Source organism: Mya arenaria, chromosome 14 (assembly GCF_026914265.1).
Source record: "Mya arenaria isolate MELC-2E11 chromosome 14, ASM2691426v1".
NCBI classification, from domain to species: domain Eukaryota; kingdom Metazoa; phylum Mollusca; class Bivalvia; order Myida; family Myidae; genus Mya; species Mya arenaria.
Genome location: NC_069135.1, coordinates 36,343,689 through 36,359,634, shown reverse-complemented (window position 1 = coordinate 36,359,634; position 15,946 = coordinate 36,343,689). Strand labels below are relative to the sequence as shown.

Sequence of the window (15,946 nt, the reverse complement as noted above, 5' to 3'; positions counted from 1 at the left end):
TTCACTCTATTGGTAAGTTCTTAATAACAAGTAATCCGATTAGCTACATCGTTCTTAGATTCAATTAAGACAATATTGAATGCCAGTCCTGAACAGTCAAATAATTATATTAAGAGCAGAAAATTAGATAAACTTAATAATGCAATATTAAAATATGTAAACACAAATAAATAATATTATTTAATTTAAGCTAAGATTATAATTAAAGGATATTTCTTAGTTTTTATATAATTCAAAAACTAACCTTAGAAATAAACATCTATGTTTCATGATATCGCGGTGGAGTCCCTGGCCTAGAAACGCCAAGTAAGTTAAGATGATATTTGAGTTATATCTTAAACTAAATATCAAAGACGACCCTCGGTAAAAATCACGTGCATACCTTTGCAGCAGAGTCTCTCCATGGGGTCGTAGCTCTCGTGCCCGCAGCAATGAGTGTCTTCCCCAGCCACAAGAGGTTGAACCTTTATAGTGGTAAGATCATTAGCTACTGTTGATTGTTGTCATTTACAGAGAATAGCATCTCGTTATAATCAATCACAGCAGTTTTCTTGGAATGAAAATCTCGTAATGCATAAATATCTGAGAGTAAAACAACTTGAATCGCAATAAAGCGATCCGGTACACAGACCATCAGTACAGTCATTTGAAGGGAATGTACGCCCTGAAAAAGCAGTGTGTGTATACCACGTTATACATTGCGTCAAAAATGCTTCGTCGAAAGGCAACATTATGCTTTAAATGAAGACTTAAAACTAAGCTAACTTTTCTTTTACAGCACTTTCTTTTTACAGCATCTTTAAAAAAGGACAGTCTATGCCGCTTAAAGAGCCACGCCTTCGTTTTAATTCCGGGGTTTGATAAGGTGATTAGTTTCATCAAACACTTTCGACAAACTTTGTCCAAAACAATGTTTTGACAGCGCTTCGTCAGATGGCCGTTTTGTGAAGGTTAGTCAAAGTGTTTTAAGTAGTTTAACTCTCAAACTTCGGCAAGAATGCGAGGCTGTTTAAGCGGCATAGACTGCCCTTTGATTTATTCAAAATGGTGTAGTAAACGAAAAGTTAGCTTTGATTTAAGTCTTTATTTTAAGAAAAATGTTGTCTTCCGACGTAGCATATATGACGAAATTTATCACGTGGTGTACACATCCCAGATAAGAACAGTCGAATCCCGTTGGTTCGAATTCGTTTGACTCGAATTCCTTGTTGGCTCGAACTGAATGTTAAGGACCCATTTATTTAAGCTGAAGGTTATCATTCCCGATTATCTCGAATTTTCCGAGGCTCGATGTACTTTCGGCGGTCTCTTTGAGTTCGAGCCAATGGGGTTTGACTGTATATCCGAATATTTGGCAATGCTTGAAATCATTATTACTAAGTGGTAACACGAATCTTATTTTAATACGTTAACCAGTTAGTATGTTACTTATTAAGTGGATAAGCTGTTAGTGTTGTACATCGAAAAAAGGTAACAGGTTGCAGTTTTTGGCACTTTCAAGCCTGTTTTTAGTCTTATGATATTTATCCCGCCGAAAAGTAACGCGATTATTAACTAAATAACTAGATAATTATCGTGAAAATTAAGTGATTAACACGAAACAATTCGCGAACGTTAACAGGTTATCTTACGGCAGTTATATGCCACCAATAGATGTTTTATGAATACTAGGTCTGAACTTTACATTTTTTTCGCATAGAAATCCACCTTGGTTCAGATTTCAGTGATGCGACAATGCTTGGTTTGCATTTTCAAGATTATGTTTGGGAGTGGGTCTACATATGCTTGTGTTCATTGAATACTGAACATATTCAACGGTTGCTACAATGCTGTAAACGTTAAACGTATTTATCATAGTCTAATTCCGGATCAAAACGCAGTACTAATAACCCTTTTATTATATACATTACTGGTTAGAACGCTTAAAGGGGCAGCATTCGCTGCCTCGGCAGCGAGTGAATGGGGAGTGGCTTATTGAAAATTCCCTCAGCTATGTACCTTTCTGTTAAACTCAGTGTTAGAAATCTTTAGCACACACTGGAAACAAACTGGGCTAATCAGAGCAGACGATGCATTTCCTCTCATTACTATCTACTATAGGAAATAAAGATGACCAAGCCAACTTTTCCAGATGTTTTCTTTGAAATGATTGTTTTATTGATAATAAATGTCATTTTAACGACGCACTTTTTTGTTTTTCGCCCAACGATAGTTGTTATGACGTGATGTCACAAGAATGGAATACGTCCGTACTGCATGGGAGTGGAATACGGCCGTACTGCATTGGAAGGGAATACGGCCGAACTGCACGGGAGTGGAATACGGCCGTACTGCATGGGAGTTGAATCCGGCCGTACTGCACTGAAGTGGAATACGCCCGTACTGCCCGGGAAGGGAATACGGCCGTACTGCACTGGAGTGGAATGCGGCCGTACTGCACTAGAGTGGAATACGGCCGTACTGCAAGGCAGTGGAATACGGCCGTTCTCCACGGGCAGGGAATACGGCCGTACTGCCGCATTCAATGCTGGAATGACGTCACTTAACGGAAAGTTGTTTACTTTTTGAAAATAATACAAAAATCAAGAAATAAAAATATTTTGTGACCGGTACTTTTTTAAGTTAAATTAGAAAACATCAGAATAAAAAACAACAAGAATTTTGGTGAAATTTGTGTGGACTGAATCAGCTGATTTGAACATCTGGCGATATGTCAACAAAGTTAGGTCGACACATAGGTTTGAAACAAGGTGGATGCTGATCTGAAGTTTCTTTTTGAAGACTTTGTAAGGTAAAAAACTTTATTTTATCCAATTTAAAGCATTTTAAACCCAAATCATAGATATGGAAAATGGCTGGAAAAAGAAAGACATGTAAGAAGATAAACAATCATAAAAATCAACGTCGCCTCATAAATCACCTATTTCTGTGAATAGTAAACGTCCCAAAAAACAACTTGCTGCGCCTGTAGAAGCCAAGAGCCTCCTGACCAGATCAAAAGATATCCTGCAAAACCTTGGATCCAGTGTTATCTGTCAACTATCCGGAAGGAATGAAGATGTCAGTGGTCCTTTGGACTATTTTAACACTATTGATTCAATTTAGAGATATAAAATTGAATGAAATCCATTTTGACCACATCTTTGACGTTAGAATTTTTTCCAGCGTCTCTGATGAATACAGAGAAAGCCCATCAAACAACTACAACGTCGAGATATCATCGGACAGTTTCACTGAACTTATACATCAAGTGCAGTATCACCTGCAATATACTACCCGTGAAAAGGTACTCAAACCCCGGATCATTCTCCGTTTGCTACTACTATTAGAAGGAGATAAACATGCCAACCCAGGTCAGGTCCGTAACCCCTGCGCAGAATGTTATCGTCCAATTGCCTGCAACCATCGTGCTGTAAAATGTGTTGCTTGCTATCAGCGGTGGCACATAAAGTGTCACAGAATCTCACCTTCTGAGTTTGTTGAACTATCAACCAGTGAAGATCCTTGGACATGTCACGAGTGTTTTAATCCATATAAATTTAATGATTCATTCTTTGATGATATTACCTCCAGTGACCTTGATAGTGTTACTTCTAATTAGCCAGACAACAATAATACTGAACAACATGATTCTAGTCATACTTCATCTGAAGATTTTATTGATTATTCCAAATTTGATGCTTTTAAACAGAAAGGTTTACATTTTGTACATTTTAATACAAGGTCTTTACTACCAAAATTATCAGAACTGAGACATTTCGCCACTACATGCAGAGTGGGTGTTATTGCAATCACAGAAACATGACTTGATGAATCCGTTACAGACAACGAGGTAGCCATTCAGGGATACAACATTTTACGCAAGGACCGTAACAGGAATGGGGGAGGAGTGTGTTTATATATAAGGGAAGATGTTCCTTTCACATTGAGAACTGACTTACAAGTTGATAATGTAGAAGCTGTATGGTTTTTATATAAAACTAAACCTATTTTAGTATCATCTTGTTATAGACCTCCAAACCAGTTAGATTTTACTGAGCATTTTGAAAATATATTATCATGTATACGTGCTGATAGCGAATGGTATATTTTAGGTGATTTTAATATATGTATGAAAGATAAAAAATCTGCTCTCTACAGGAAATATAAACAATTATTAAATATGTTTAATTTCAAACAGTTAATAACAGTTCCTACTAGAGTCACTGCTTTATCCTCAACTTTGATTGAACATATTTTATGTAGTCACAGTGACAAGATCTCTCAGTCTGGTACATTACCAATAAACTTAAGTGATCATTTACCAATTTTTTGCACAAGAAGAACTACCATGGTTAAGCCTAACAAACACAATACTATTAATGTAAGGTGTACCAAAAACTACAATGTTGATGATTTCATTAGTAAATTAAAACTTTGTGATTGGTCTGAAATGTTTAAGATGGAATATGTACAATCGTCTTGGATTGTTTTTAAAGATACATTTTTATCAGTTTTAAATAACAGTGCTCCTTAAAGAAGTACGATTAAAACAAAGAAGTGAGCCTTGGATTGATTATGATATATTGGAACTTATAAAGAATAGGGATTTTTATAAGTATAAGTTTAGGAAAACAGGCAAAACAGATTTTTACAAGCTCTTTTGCTCATTTAGAAATACAGTTCAAAAGGCTGTTAAGAAAGCCAAATCTGAGTATATATGCTAGGAACTAGAAGAAAATAAACACAATCCAAAAAGTCTGTGGTCTCAGTTAAATGATCTAGGATACAGTAATAGTAGTAAATCGTCACCTAATGTAGTTCTTAACATAGGTGACAAGCTGTGTTTTGACGCTAAAACAATAGCAAATCATTTTAATCATTTTTTTTTTACTACGGTCGCATCAGTTCTACTGGAGAAACTGCCTGTTGCATCAAATTTGTTCAGTGTTTCATCTAGTGTTTTTCAAAACTTCTACCAGCAGAGAAACCCTGAGTCAAAATCCTTTAAACTACATACTGTTTCAGAGCAATTTGTCCTGAATGAATTATCCAAACTAAATTGTTCAAAAAACACTGGGCTTGATGATATTCCTGCTAGATTTCTAAAGGACGCAGCTCCTTTTATTAAGATACATATCACATTTTTAATAAATAGTTCTATTAATAATGAAAGGGTGCCAAATGACTTAAAGTGTGCCAATGTCAAACCGCTTTTTAAGAAAAATAGTAGGTCAGAAGTTTAAAATTATAGGCCTGTTAGCATTTTATCAATTGTGTCCAAAATTCTTGAGCGAGCTGTCTACACTCAGCTGGAATCCTTCTTAGTAAAAAATGGTTTGTTGTATGAATATCAAGCGGGTTCCGTGGTAACTACTCTACCGACTCCTGCCTAATACACCTTACAGATTATATACGTAGACAATTTTCTAAAGATTTATTTACTGGCATGATCATGTTGGATCTGCAAAAAGCTTTCGACACAGTAGATCATGATATTTTATGCCGAAAGCTACAAGTGTGGAGTCGGTGGAGTGGTTTCGCTCATAACTAACCGACAGAAAACATTCTGTTCATGTTAACAATACCAAATCAGATTTTGATCAAGTTGTGTGTGGTGTACCTCAAGGAAGTGTATTAGGTCCTCTGTTGTTTTTATGCTACACTAATGACATGAATACAAGCATCAGTTCTAATTCCAAACTTATACTTTATGCTGATGACAGCGCTCTCTTATTTTCTCATAAAGACACTGATATTATTAGACAAGTTCTTGGTCAAGAATTGCAAAACTGCAGCATGTGGTTAACTGATAACAAATTATCCCTTCATTTAGGAAAGACCGAATGCATTCTTTTTGGCTCCAAACGTAAACTTGGCAAAATAGGGGATTTTAGCATTCAATGTAATGGCCATGAAATCAAGTCTCAAGATTCAGTCAAATATCTTGGGTCAATTTTGGACTCTGATTTGTCAGGTACATCTACTGTGAACAATATTGTTAAGAAGGTTAACTCTAGAATCAAATTTTTATATAGACAACGTGAATTTTTAAACAAATCTCTTAGGAAAACTCTTTGTAATGCATTAGTTCAATGTCATCTTGACTATGCTTCATCATCTTGGTACTGTGGCTTTACCATGAAGTCTAAAAATAGACTCCAGGTGGCACAAAATAAAATTGTTCGTTTTATTAATAATTTTCATTCTGAACCTCACTTTCAGTGGCAAGTTTTGTTGATCTTGGTTTTTTAAATGTCGAACAAAGATGTAGACAACTTAGGCTGAATCATGCACACAAAATATTTTATGACAAGTGTCCAAGTAATATGAAGGATAATTTTGCCAAATGTAACGAAGTTCACTCATATGGCAGTAAATCAAACTTATAATTTTATGTCCCACATAATGGTGGTTTTACAGCAGCTTCTTTTATTTTAATGGTTTTACGGGATTGGAACATGCTTCAAAATAACATCAAAGACACAGAATCAAAGTATGTTCTTAAGAAATTAGTCAAAACTCACCTCTTATAAATGAGATGGAGAAGTTTGAAAAGTCTGTATTTTTGTATGTATTAGATAAATACATGTGCGCTTTCTAAGAATACGCACAATTTTTATATAGTTGCTTTGGTAATTTTTAAATATTCCTTAACTATTTGTATAATTGTGTGGTATATTATATAATTATGTGATACTGATAGTAGTTTATTTGTTTTGAATGTCATATATTTACTTAATTCATCTGAGTATATGATATAATATTATATAATACTGTTCACTAAATCATTAAATGCCAACTTTAATACCCGTTGGAAATAAGCTTTTGTACTTGTGCAGATCTTTACGGGTTATCCTGTGCAATGTCATTTATGATGTTAAACTTTATTTGGTAAAACTTTATTTGGTAATAAATTAGTTAGCTTTATCATTAACACCAGAAGTAATACTTGTTTTAGTATATCTATTATTATGTGTTTCATGTTAAACTTTCTGTGATATAACTTATAAGAACTCTAAATATCATGCAAATATAATATGTGATATATCTTATATTGATGTAAAATGTACTGTTATTGACATAATGCACGAATAAAACTACTAACTACTACTACTACTACTACTACTACTACTGCACGGGAGTGGAATCCGGCCGTACTGCACTGGAGTTGAATACGGCCGTACTGCACTAGAGTTGAATTCGGCCGTACTGCACTGGAAGGGAATACGGCCGTACTGCACTGGACGGGAATACGGCCGTACTGCACTGGAGTTGAATACGGCCGTACTGCACTGGAGTTGAATACGGCCGTACTGCACTGGAAGGGAATACGGCCGTACTGTACTGGATGGGAATACGGCCGTACTGCAATGAAAGGGAATACAGCCGTGCTGCACTGGAAGGGAATACGGCCGTACTGCACGGGAGTGGAATACGGACTACCGTTTTTTGCGACATGTATTGCGTATGGATTTATGATGGATACATTATAATAAATATGCATATCTGCCGGATCTGTTGGATATTGTGCAAATAAATCTCACATATAATCTTAACAAATAGGATTTCTTTCTGGGGATCAAGTACATGTTGATTTAATGTCGTTAAGAAGGCTTATACTGAGACGATAAGATATTATATTTTATTCAGAACTTATAAATTTAGAACAACTCAAGGCCATTCCTATGTGGAACTACATTTTCCAATTTTCAAAATTACTCGTATAAACATCGAAAAATGAAAAATAAGAAACCATACTCGCTGTTTACTTACATGTTCCAATCATTGGCACTATAACGGAACACGCGTTGGAGCATTTTTAACACATAACAAAATGTTATGGCTCCAATGATTACCCGCCGTGTTATTACTCATTGGTACCGCGTGGCCACTTTTTATTATATTATATTATACTATTATATGTGGCCTTTGGACGAAAAATGTGGGCTTCGTTAAGATAATGACCGGTTTCTAAATTGTTTTCTTTGGCAACTCATTTACAGTAAATTAAATTAGTAAAGAGTTAATGTCATGGCTAGAAAGTCCCATTATAGTCAAGTTATAGCAAATGACATGTAGAGAGATGAGAGTGGTCTAGTGATTTAGGTGTCCGCCTTTCACCCAAGAGGTCATTAGTTGGTCCCCACTAGGGGTACTATCTCATGCCTTCCCAAAAAATACACAGTACTGGATTCTGCCCAGGATACGGACGCGAGGGTGATTCTATTAGCTATCTGCTCAATCGAGCTTAAATGCATAGCTAGTAGAATATATTAATAGCAAAAGACATCAACTTTACAACTACGACGAATTGCTACAATGTAACAAATCGCTGGATCCATGCGCTCAGATGTGTTTATATTTAGCTGTATATAACAAAATTTATCGAGCTTACAGTGTGACCACAGCATTTGTGGGTCCGCGGGTCCATGGGCTCCATTCCACAGCACACCGTCCTCTTCCCCGCGATCTTCTCCACCACGTTGTCATTTGTGCAGCACATATGGGAGTCCGGGTCGAACGAGGTTGTGCCGCAGCATTGTGTCCGCAAACCCGCAACCCGCATGGCCACCGACCACTGGCAACATATCTCCACGCTCGGGTTGAAACCCGGATGCCAGCACAAGCTCGCTATAAGGTAAATTACAAGAGAGTATGACTTAACCGAAAAGAAAATCGAAACAGATTCGACGTAACCAGAACATCAAAGTAGTTTGATGTAGCAAGTTTCGACTGTTTAAGATAAGATAAGATAATGGTAAGATAGATGTAAGATACGGTGAATTATCTATACTTGTTGATAACATACACCATCAGCGCGTATCATACACTATATTGCATACATGCATGTACGAAGTTTGTACAGTGATGTTTATTATTGGTCCAGGTATGAAGTCACGGTCCCTTCATATGTATGAGGATATATACACGCTTATGTTGTATGTCAACACATAAACAGATGTCTTGTCGACTTAAAGTGACACTCTTATTCAAAATCGATACATACACATTTCTAACAAGCATAACTTTTGACGGATCAATCCTTAACTACTTACTAAATAATATATTTTTGTAAAATATTACTTACTGATAATAAGAAAGTAACTGTAAATTTAAAAGCTGTAAACCCCAAAATATTAAATGATTGGTGAATGGTTAAAGATTTACAGTGATCAACTATCGTCTCATAAGGTCACTCCTTTTCTATATTTTGGTTTACAAGAATTTTTGGAAAAAATGTCCACCGGGTGGTCGAAAAAAAAGGAAAAAAATCACAAAACATACTCTTAAAGGGTGAAAATCAGAGCACAACATAAAGACACTGAAACTTCATATCATTTACTTGACATTTTACATTTTTAAACTGCCATTAATGCATGTTTTAATACACTCAAAGTTTCAAAGTTCTAATTAACACACAGTTTGAATCTTACATACTGTGCATATAAAACTTCAATGGAATTGACTATAAAACATGATTTTAAGGAATGAATTGCGGGCTTGATGTCATTATCGGGGTATGAACGTAATTGGGCTGGTCAAAGTACTTTGACCAGCCAAATTGCGTTCATATCCCCGATAATGACATCGACCCCGCAATTCATTACTTATATTTACACCAATAGTTCATTATTTTATTCAATAATTGGTAAAGAAAATACTTCATTTCATTTCAGAAAACCTTTCAGTAACTCTTTCCTACCCATTCTGTAAATAGAACGACCCGACTGTAACCGGAAGCATTTTTCAAATGACGTCACAATAACGCCGGAAAAGATCAGCCACTTGAAATCACTTTTAAACGCAAAAATTAAACACTTATGGCAACAATTTATTTAAAATTTAAAAGAATTATACTTTCTAAAATGTTGATTTATATTTTACGGGACCTGCTGACACCATGGGATATTTACCATGGGATGTTCACCAAATCCATTTCAAATTCAAATTTTGCAGCAAATTACCACATCAGTACATAAAAATCACATAGCAAAATAATAAATCTACCATGTGACTTAACTTTATGTACCAATGATAGTAACAGAGAAATCCTTAATTATGTATTGGATATTTTCATATTCTCCCAACTCCGCCAATTTGTCTATACATGAGTTCACAGGGCATCTTTACTTCATGCTTGTTTATTTTTTATTTTACAGAGTATTCCTTGGTTACAACAACACATCTCATTTATAGTGAAATATCAAGTTCATTACAAATTGAAATTGGCTTATTCAAAAAGGTTTTCCGTGTTGTTTTATCTAAATGTTTTGCACACAACTCCTGGCATTAGTAATTGTCATGGACACATGTGTTCAACTGTTTTATTGTTTTTATTCTAATATTAACACAAACATGAAAAAACATGTAATCTAGAATAAACACAAGCTTAACATTGACTTAATGACAAGTATTTCCAAACCATTTTGTGACTTAAAATCCATAAACACCACCGACCAAACTTGTGAAACTAGGTCACCGGTGTCAACTTAGAAATTTTACTTTCGATTTCACCACTCGCAGTTAGTGCACTGTTATTTGATATTTAACCATAAAATGTTATAAAAAAATATCACACATACTTTACAGATATTTGTGTCTACTAATTCGATCGCAGCCGCTGACACTTTTATTTTTTTATCTATAAACAACAATATTTTTAATGACCTAAATTGGCGGGGAATTTTGACTTTTCATCACCAACTTAAAAAGATTGGAGAGACCGGTTTCAACGTTATAGGACATCCAAAAAAATGCACAAAGAAGAAGATGAGGTGCAACTTTCATTTTTTATCTACTCTAAAGAAAGATACTGAACACTTATTTAAAAGTTTTGTACTTTCGGCAGAGGATTATAAGAAATTTGATACCGTATTGGAACAATTCAACGGACATTTCTCACCGAAAAAGAACATCATTCATGAAAGAGCAAAGTTTCATTCTCGAAAACAAACAAAAGGCGAATTTTAACTTTATTTTCATCAAAAATAACCTTATTTTCGTATTTTAGTCCAAAAACTTTTTTCGCGAAAATAACCTATTTTCGCGGAAATATGTTATTTTCGTATTTAAGTCATAACGAGCGAATCGGTCGAATCTTTTATCAGGAGTTAGCTTAGAGCTGCAAGTTCAACGCTGCCGTAAAATCAGAATAAATCTGTGATGGCATAGTGGTCGGATTTCTCCACAAACAAATGGCAGAGCCAATGCAGTATGAATGTGAAACATTAGAAAAAGCCGTGGCAATGGCAATACAGAGCGAACTGGTAAAGGGACAGGTTCGAGCACAATCGACTGGACCTGCCGAATTGAATGAGCTTCAAGGAGCCAAATTTAAGTTTTGTGGCGGGCGTGTCCAGCCGAAAACAAAACAATGTTATCGACGTCAACGACGTGATGAAGCTTTCACAATACCACAGTGTAGTCGTTGTAACCGTAGGCACGGTTCGTCGGGAAAATAACCAGCGAAATCCAAGAAATGCGGGAAGTGTGGGAAATTAAATCATTTTGCAGTGTGCTGCAAAAGTGTAAGTGAATAACACGTTGTATCAAATATGGATTTTACAAGCGACAACGAAAACAGTAAGTACTATTTAGATTCCATTATCTCTGACATGCACGAAGAAGATCAACTGAAAATCAAATTGACAATGTGTAATTCAAACATTGTATATAAATTGATACTGGGGCAGAGGCTACAGTCATTTCTGAGTCCACATTCATATCTTTGAAAAAGCGCCCAGCGCTAGCCCTTCATGTTTGGTGCTTCGTGGTCCTGGTGGTAAAATTGTTTGTAAGGATTACTTCATTGCTGATACATACAGAGATGGTAAAAAGTTTTTGTATCGGGTGTCCGTGGTCGCAGGAATAGATCAAAATAGTCTACTTAGTAGAGGAGCCGCAAAGGCTATGAATTTAGTACAGCGTCTATGTGAAATTTCACAAAGCATATTTGGAACCGCGGGTACCATGAAATGCTCAAACCAGATGCACAGCCGTACAATGTGAATACAGCGCGCCGCGTACCATTCCCACTATTGGCGAAGTGTGAAAAAGCACTTAATGACAAGCTAAATTACGGTGTCAAAGAGAAAATAACGGAACCGACAGACTGGTGTGCACCGATGGTACCAATAGTTAAGCCGAATCGAAATGTAAGAATATGTGTCGATCTAAAAAAAAAAGTTAAACAAATTCGTAAAACGTAATCGCTATTTCACCGAAACTTGTGAACATGACAGTCTTTTCAAAGTTAGATGCAGCGAATGGTTTCTATCAGTTTCCGCTTGATGACAATAGCTCGCGATTGACGATATTTATAACTCCATTTGGTCGATAACGTGTTCCGTTTGGGATTACGTCAACACCTGAAATATTTCAAAGAAAAATGTCTGAGCTTTTAAATGGTCTGCCAGGTGTTGATGCCATTATGGATATCATTGTCGTCTATGGTAAAGACCTACAGGAGCATGATATAAATTTGAGTAAAGTCCTACAAAGGATCGAAAATTCGGGACTAAAATTAAACAAAAACAAATGTTTGTTCAGACAGACCAAAATTGAATATTTTGGCCATATAGTTAGTGATAAAGGGGTCAGTGTTAATCCCAAAAAGGTCCAAGCAGTAAAAGACCTTAGTACGCCAAACAATGTCGCAAAATTGAGACGCATGATAGCGATGATTAATTATCTATGCAGATACACTCCAAATTTGTCTACAGTCATTAGCCCGATGACTGTATTGTTGAAGTCAAAATCAGTTTGGCAATGGGGCGTTCCGCAGGAAAAAGACTTCCAAATTATAAAAGATTTGCTGACAAACGCGCCGACTTTAGCGTATTATGACAGATCGAAAACTTTAGTTGTTATCGCAGAAAGCAGTAGTTATGGATTAGGTGGAACACTGTTCGTTTAAAAAGGTTCGAATCTCAAGTCGGTAGCGTATTGTTCGAGAATGTTGTCCGATGTAAAAAAAGAGATACGCGCAAATTGAGAAAGAAATAACCGCCTCGGTATTGGCATGCGAAAAGTTTGAAAATATCTTACAGGACTGGATTCATTTGTTCTATTGACAGATCACAAACCGCTGATTTCGCTTATTAACAATCCGAACATTGACCAAGCACCTTTAAGATGTCAGAGGCTTCTAATGCGAATGAGAAAGTTTAATCCAATATGCAGTTATATACAGGGCAAAGAAATGGTTGTGTCAGATACCCTTTCCAGGTCTCCATTGAATGAGTTGAATCAAACTTTTGAGAATGAAGTGAAAATATACATAGAAATGGTCACTGAAAATATTCCTTTAAGTGACATTCGACTACAGCAAATACAACAGTCACAACAAAATGATGAACACATTCAAAAGGTTATTACGTACACAAAGCATGGATGGCCGGAAAAGGAAAACTTACTTACACAGGAAATAAAGCCGTACTTTGCAGCAAGAAATGATTATTCTGTGGCAAAAGCTTTATTGTTGTACATGAGTAGAATTGTTGTACCAGACAAATTACACTCAGAAATTTTACAACAAACGCATACAAGTCACATGAGAATTACTAAAAGTAAGAACCTAGCTGGCCTGACAGTTTGATGGCCAGGAATATCCAAAGACATTGTGAAGTTAATTCAAAACTGTCAAACTTGCCAAGAAAATAAGCCAACACAAGGACGTGAACCATTGAAAACAATGCCTTTGCCTAATGGGTCATGGGAGAAAATTGCCGCAGATATTGGCAAAGTTTACAATAAGCAGTTTCTGGTAGTAATGGATTATTATTCCCGTTATCTTGAGATTGGATACTTACCGATAGCAACAAGTGATAACGTGGTGGGAAAAATGTCAAACATGTTCTCACATTGGGGCGACGCCACAGAGCTAGTGACCGATAACGGTACACCTTTCACATCTGATTTCCGCAAGGAAATTCCCAAGCCGAAGCTGGGGTAAAATTAGTGAAGGGTATTTGGGACAAACTGATGTTATCAGAACATTTCAAACGTATCGGAACACGCCAACAATAGCGACAGGATTTAGTCCTAATGAACTGATGATAGGCAGGAATGTTCGCACGTTTCTTCCATGTATGCCGGAAACCACTAGACCAAGATGGCCTAGACGGCCAATTGTTCAAAGAAACGACAATAAAGTCAAAACAAACTTACGAACATTTTTACTACAAGAGATATTCCGCACGTGCATTGACATTACTGAGGTCAAAAGGTCAGAATAAAACTAGACATTGAGAAGAAATGGGAAAAAGAAGGAACTGTCACGATTCCATTCCAAGAGAGAAGATCATACATGGAACATATACAAGAAATCGAAGGCTTTTACAACAAATTCCGAACAGTGATCTTCGTGAGCCTGACAAATCAAACGAAAAACAAAGTGAAAATTGTGCCACTTTTCCTTTTCAACAATCCAAGGAAACTCCGAGTGAACAGAGAGATAAAACACAAAAATCTCCAGTAACATACGTAACTCGATCTGGGAGGGAAAAGGGGCAACAGGACTATATAAACCTCCAGGTGGCGCTGGGGCAAGCTTTTGTATAATTTTATGCATGTTTCACATCAGGGACACTTTTTCCAAATTTATGCAATGCTTACAAAAAGTTGAGACATGAAACTTTGCAGGCATGTAGAATAAAGGTTAAACAAATAAAAAAATCCACAATTTGTTTTTGACATTACTAGAAGCATGACTTTGAGAAAAAAAAATCCAACTGTCAGATTGAAAATTTGAATATGCCGGGGGAGTGGCTAATTGGTGTTCTGGTGGTTATGAATTCTCTATTGTAAACATTACCGCGTGCTGGTGTTTACATCCCTAGCAGCTTGCTTGTAGCAGATCAAATACTGTAGTAACAAAAGTGAACAAACCTTGATAAGTTTTTATTCCAAATAAGTTTAAATATGTAGCATTGTTTTCATATTTGTCGTTTTAAATAAATAATTATGAACCTCATTGCTTAAATGTTAGTTGCTCCTTCGCTTTTCTATCAAAAGCTTTGTCATCATTACATGTTTATATCCCAGCCAGGTAAAGTGAATATTGTTGTTCAGTCATGTAAACTATATATATATATATTATCTTTGTCCTGATTATTTTGTTCCATATTTTGAGTCTTCTTATTCTGCCCAAAGTTGTTATTTTAAAGGAGTGCAGTACCTAGTTCAATGTCTTGCAATTGTTCACGTATAACTGTGTTCGAGTTCCCTCCTTTTTGACTCAAAATGTGCATTTTATTTCCAGTTATCAATACACAAACCAGATTCCAGCCAGTGACATTTAATTACCAATTAAAGGTGTCAACACTATCTGAATTGTTTCCTTGCTGAACTCGTTTACAATAAGGTTAATTTGTACTAGGGTTGTGGATGCATTCAAACAAGCTTTATTATTGTATGTTGACAAAATAATTAGTTTTGGATTCCAGATTGAGAATAAACCTTGCTATTTTGGACTGGAATGAGAATGTTGACTCTAAACATTTGAGAGGGATGCCCCATACAGGAAAAAAAGATTTAGCCGAAATAACAAAATGCCAGTCAGCAACAAGAAAACGATCATTTCAAATAAAACATCTGTTAAAGATGGCTTGGTAATTTTTATTTCATATAGAACATTGTAGTGTGGGGAAATACATCGTCTGCTCTGATCAGCCTGTTTGTTTACATTTCTCTTGTGTGTGCGAAAGACAGAACACTGATAGACAGGTACATAGCCGAGGGAATTTACAATAAGCCACTACCCATTTACTCGATGCCGAGGCAGCGAATGTTGCCACCACAGCGATATGGGAACTATGTTTAATGTTAGAAGTAATGACATTCAGATTAAGTTCAAGAGTCTCAGATAGGACGTTATAATCGCTAATTAAGAAATGTTTTAACTGACAGTTTCGTTTATATTTAGATTACCACTTCACAAAAGTTATCTGTGATGTCTCTAATA

The 15,946-nt window shown here is 36.0% G+C and overlaps 1 protein-coding gene across 1 annotated transcript in view; it reads right to left on the bottom strand.

The window, feature by feature from the left end:
- Positions 1-15,946, bottom strand: part of LOC128216055 (uncharacterized) — a 33,487-nt gene that overhangs the window by 11,000 nt on the left and 6,541 nt on the right. The window contains exons 2-3 of the mRNA XM_052922648.1: positions 8,378-8,613; positions 383-464 (exon numbers count right to left, since the gene is read on the bottom strand). Of these exons, the coding sequence (XP_052778608.1) occupies positions 383-464; positions 8,378-8,613 (318 nt within the window). The remainder of the gene's footprint in view (positions 1-382; positions 465-8,377; positions 8,614-15,946) is intronic.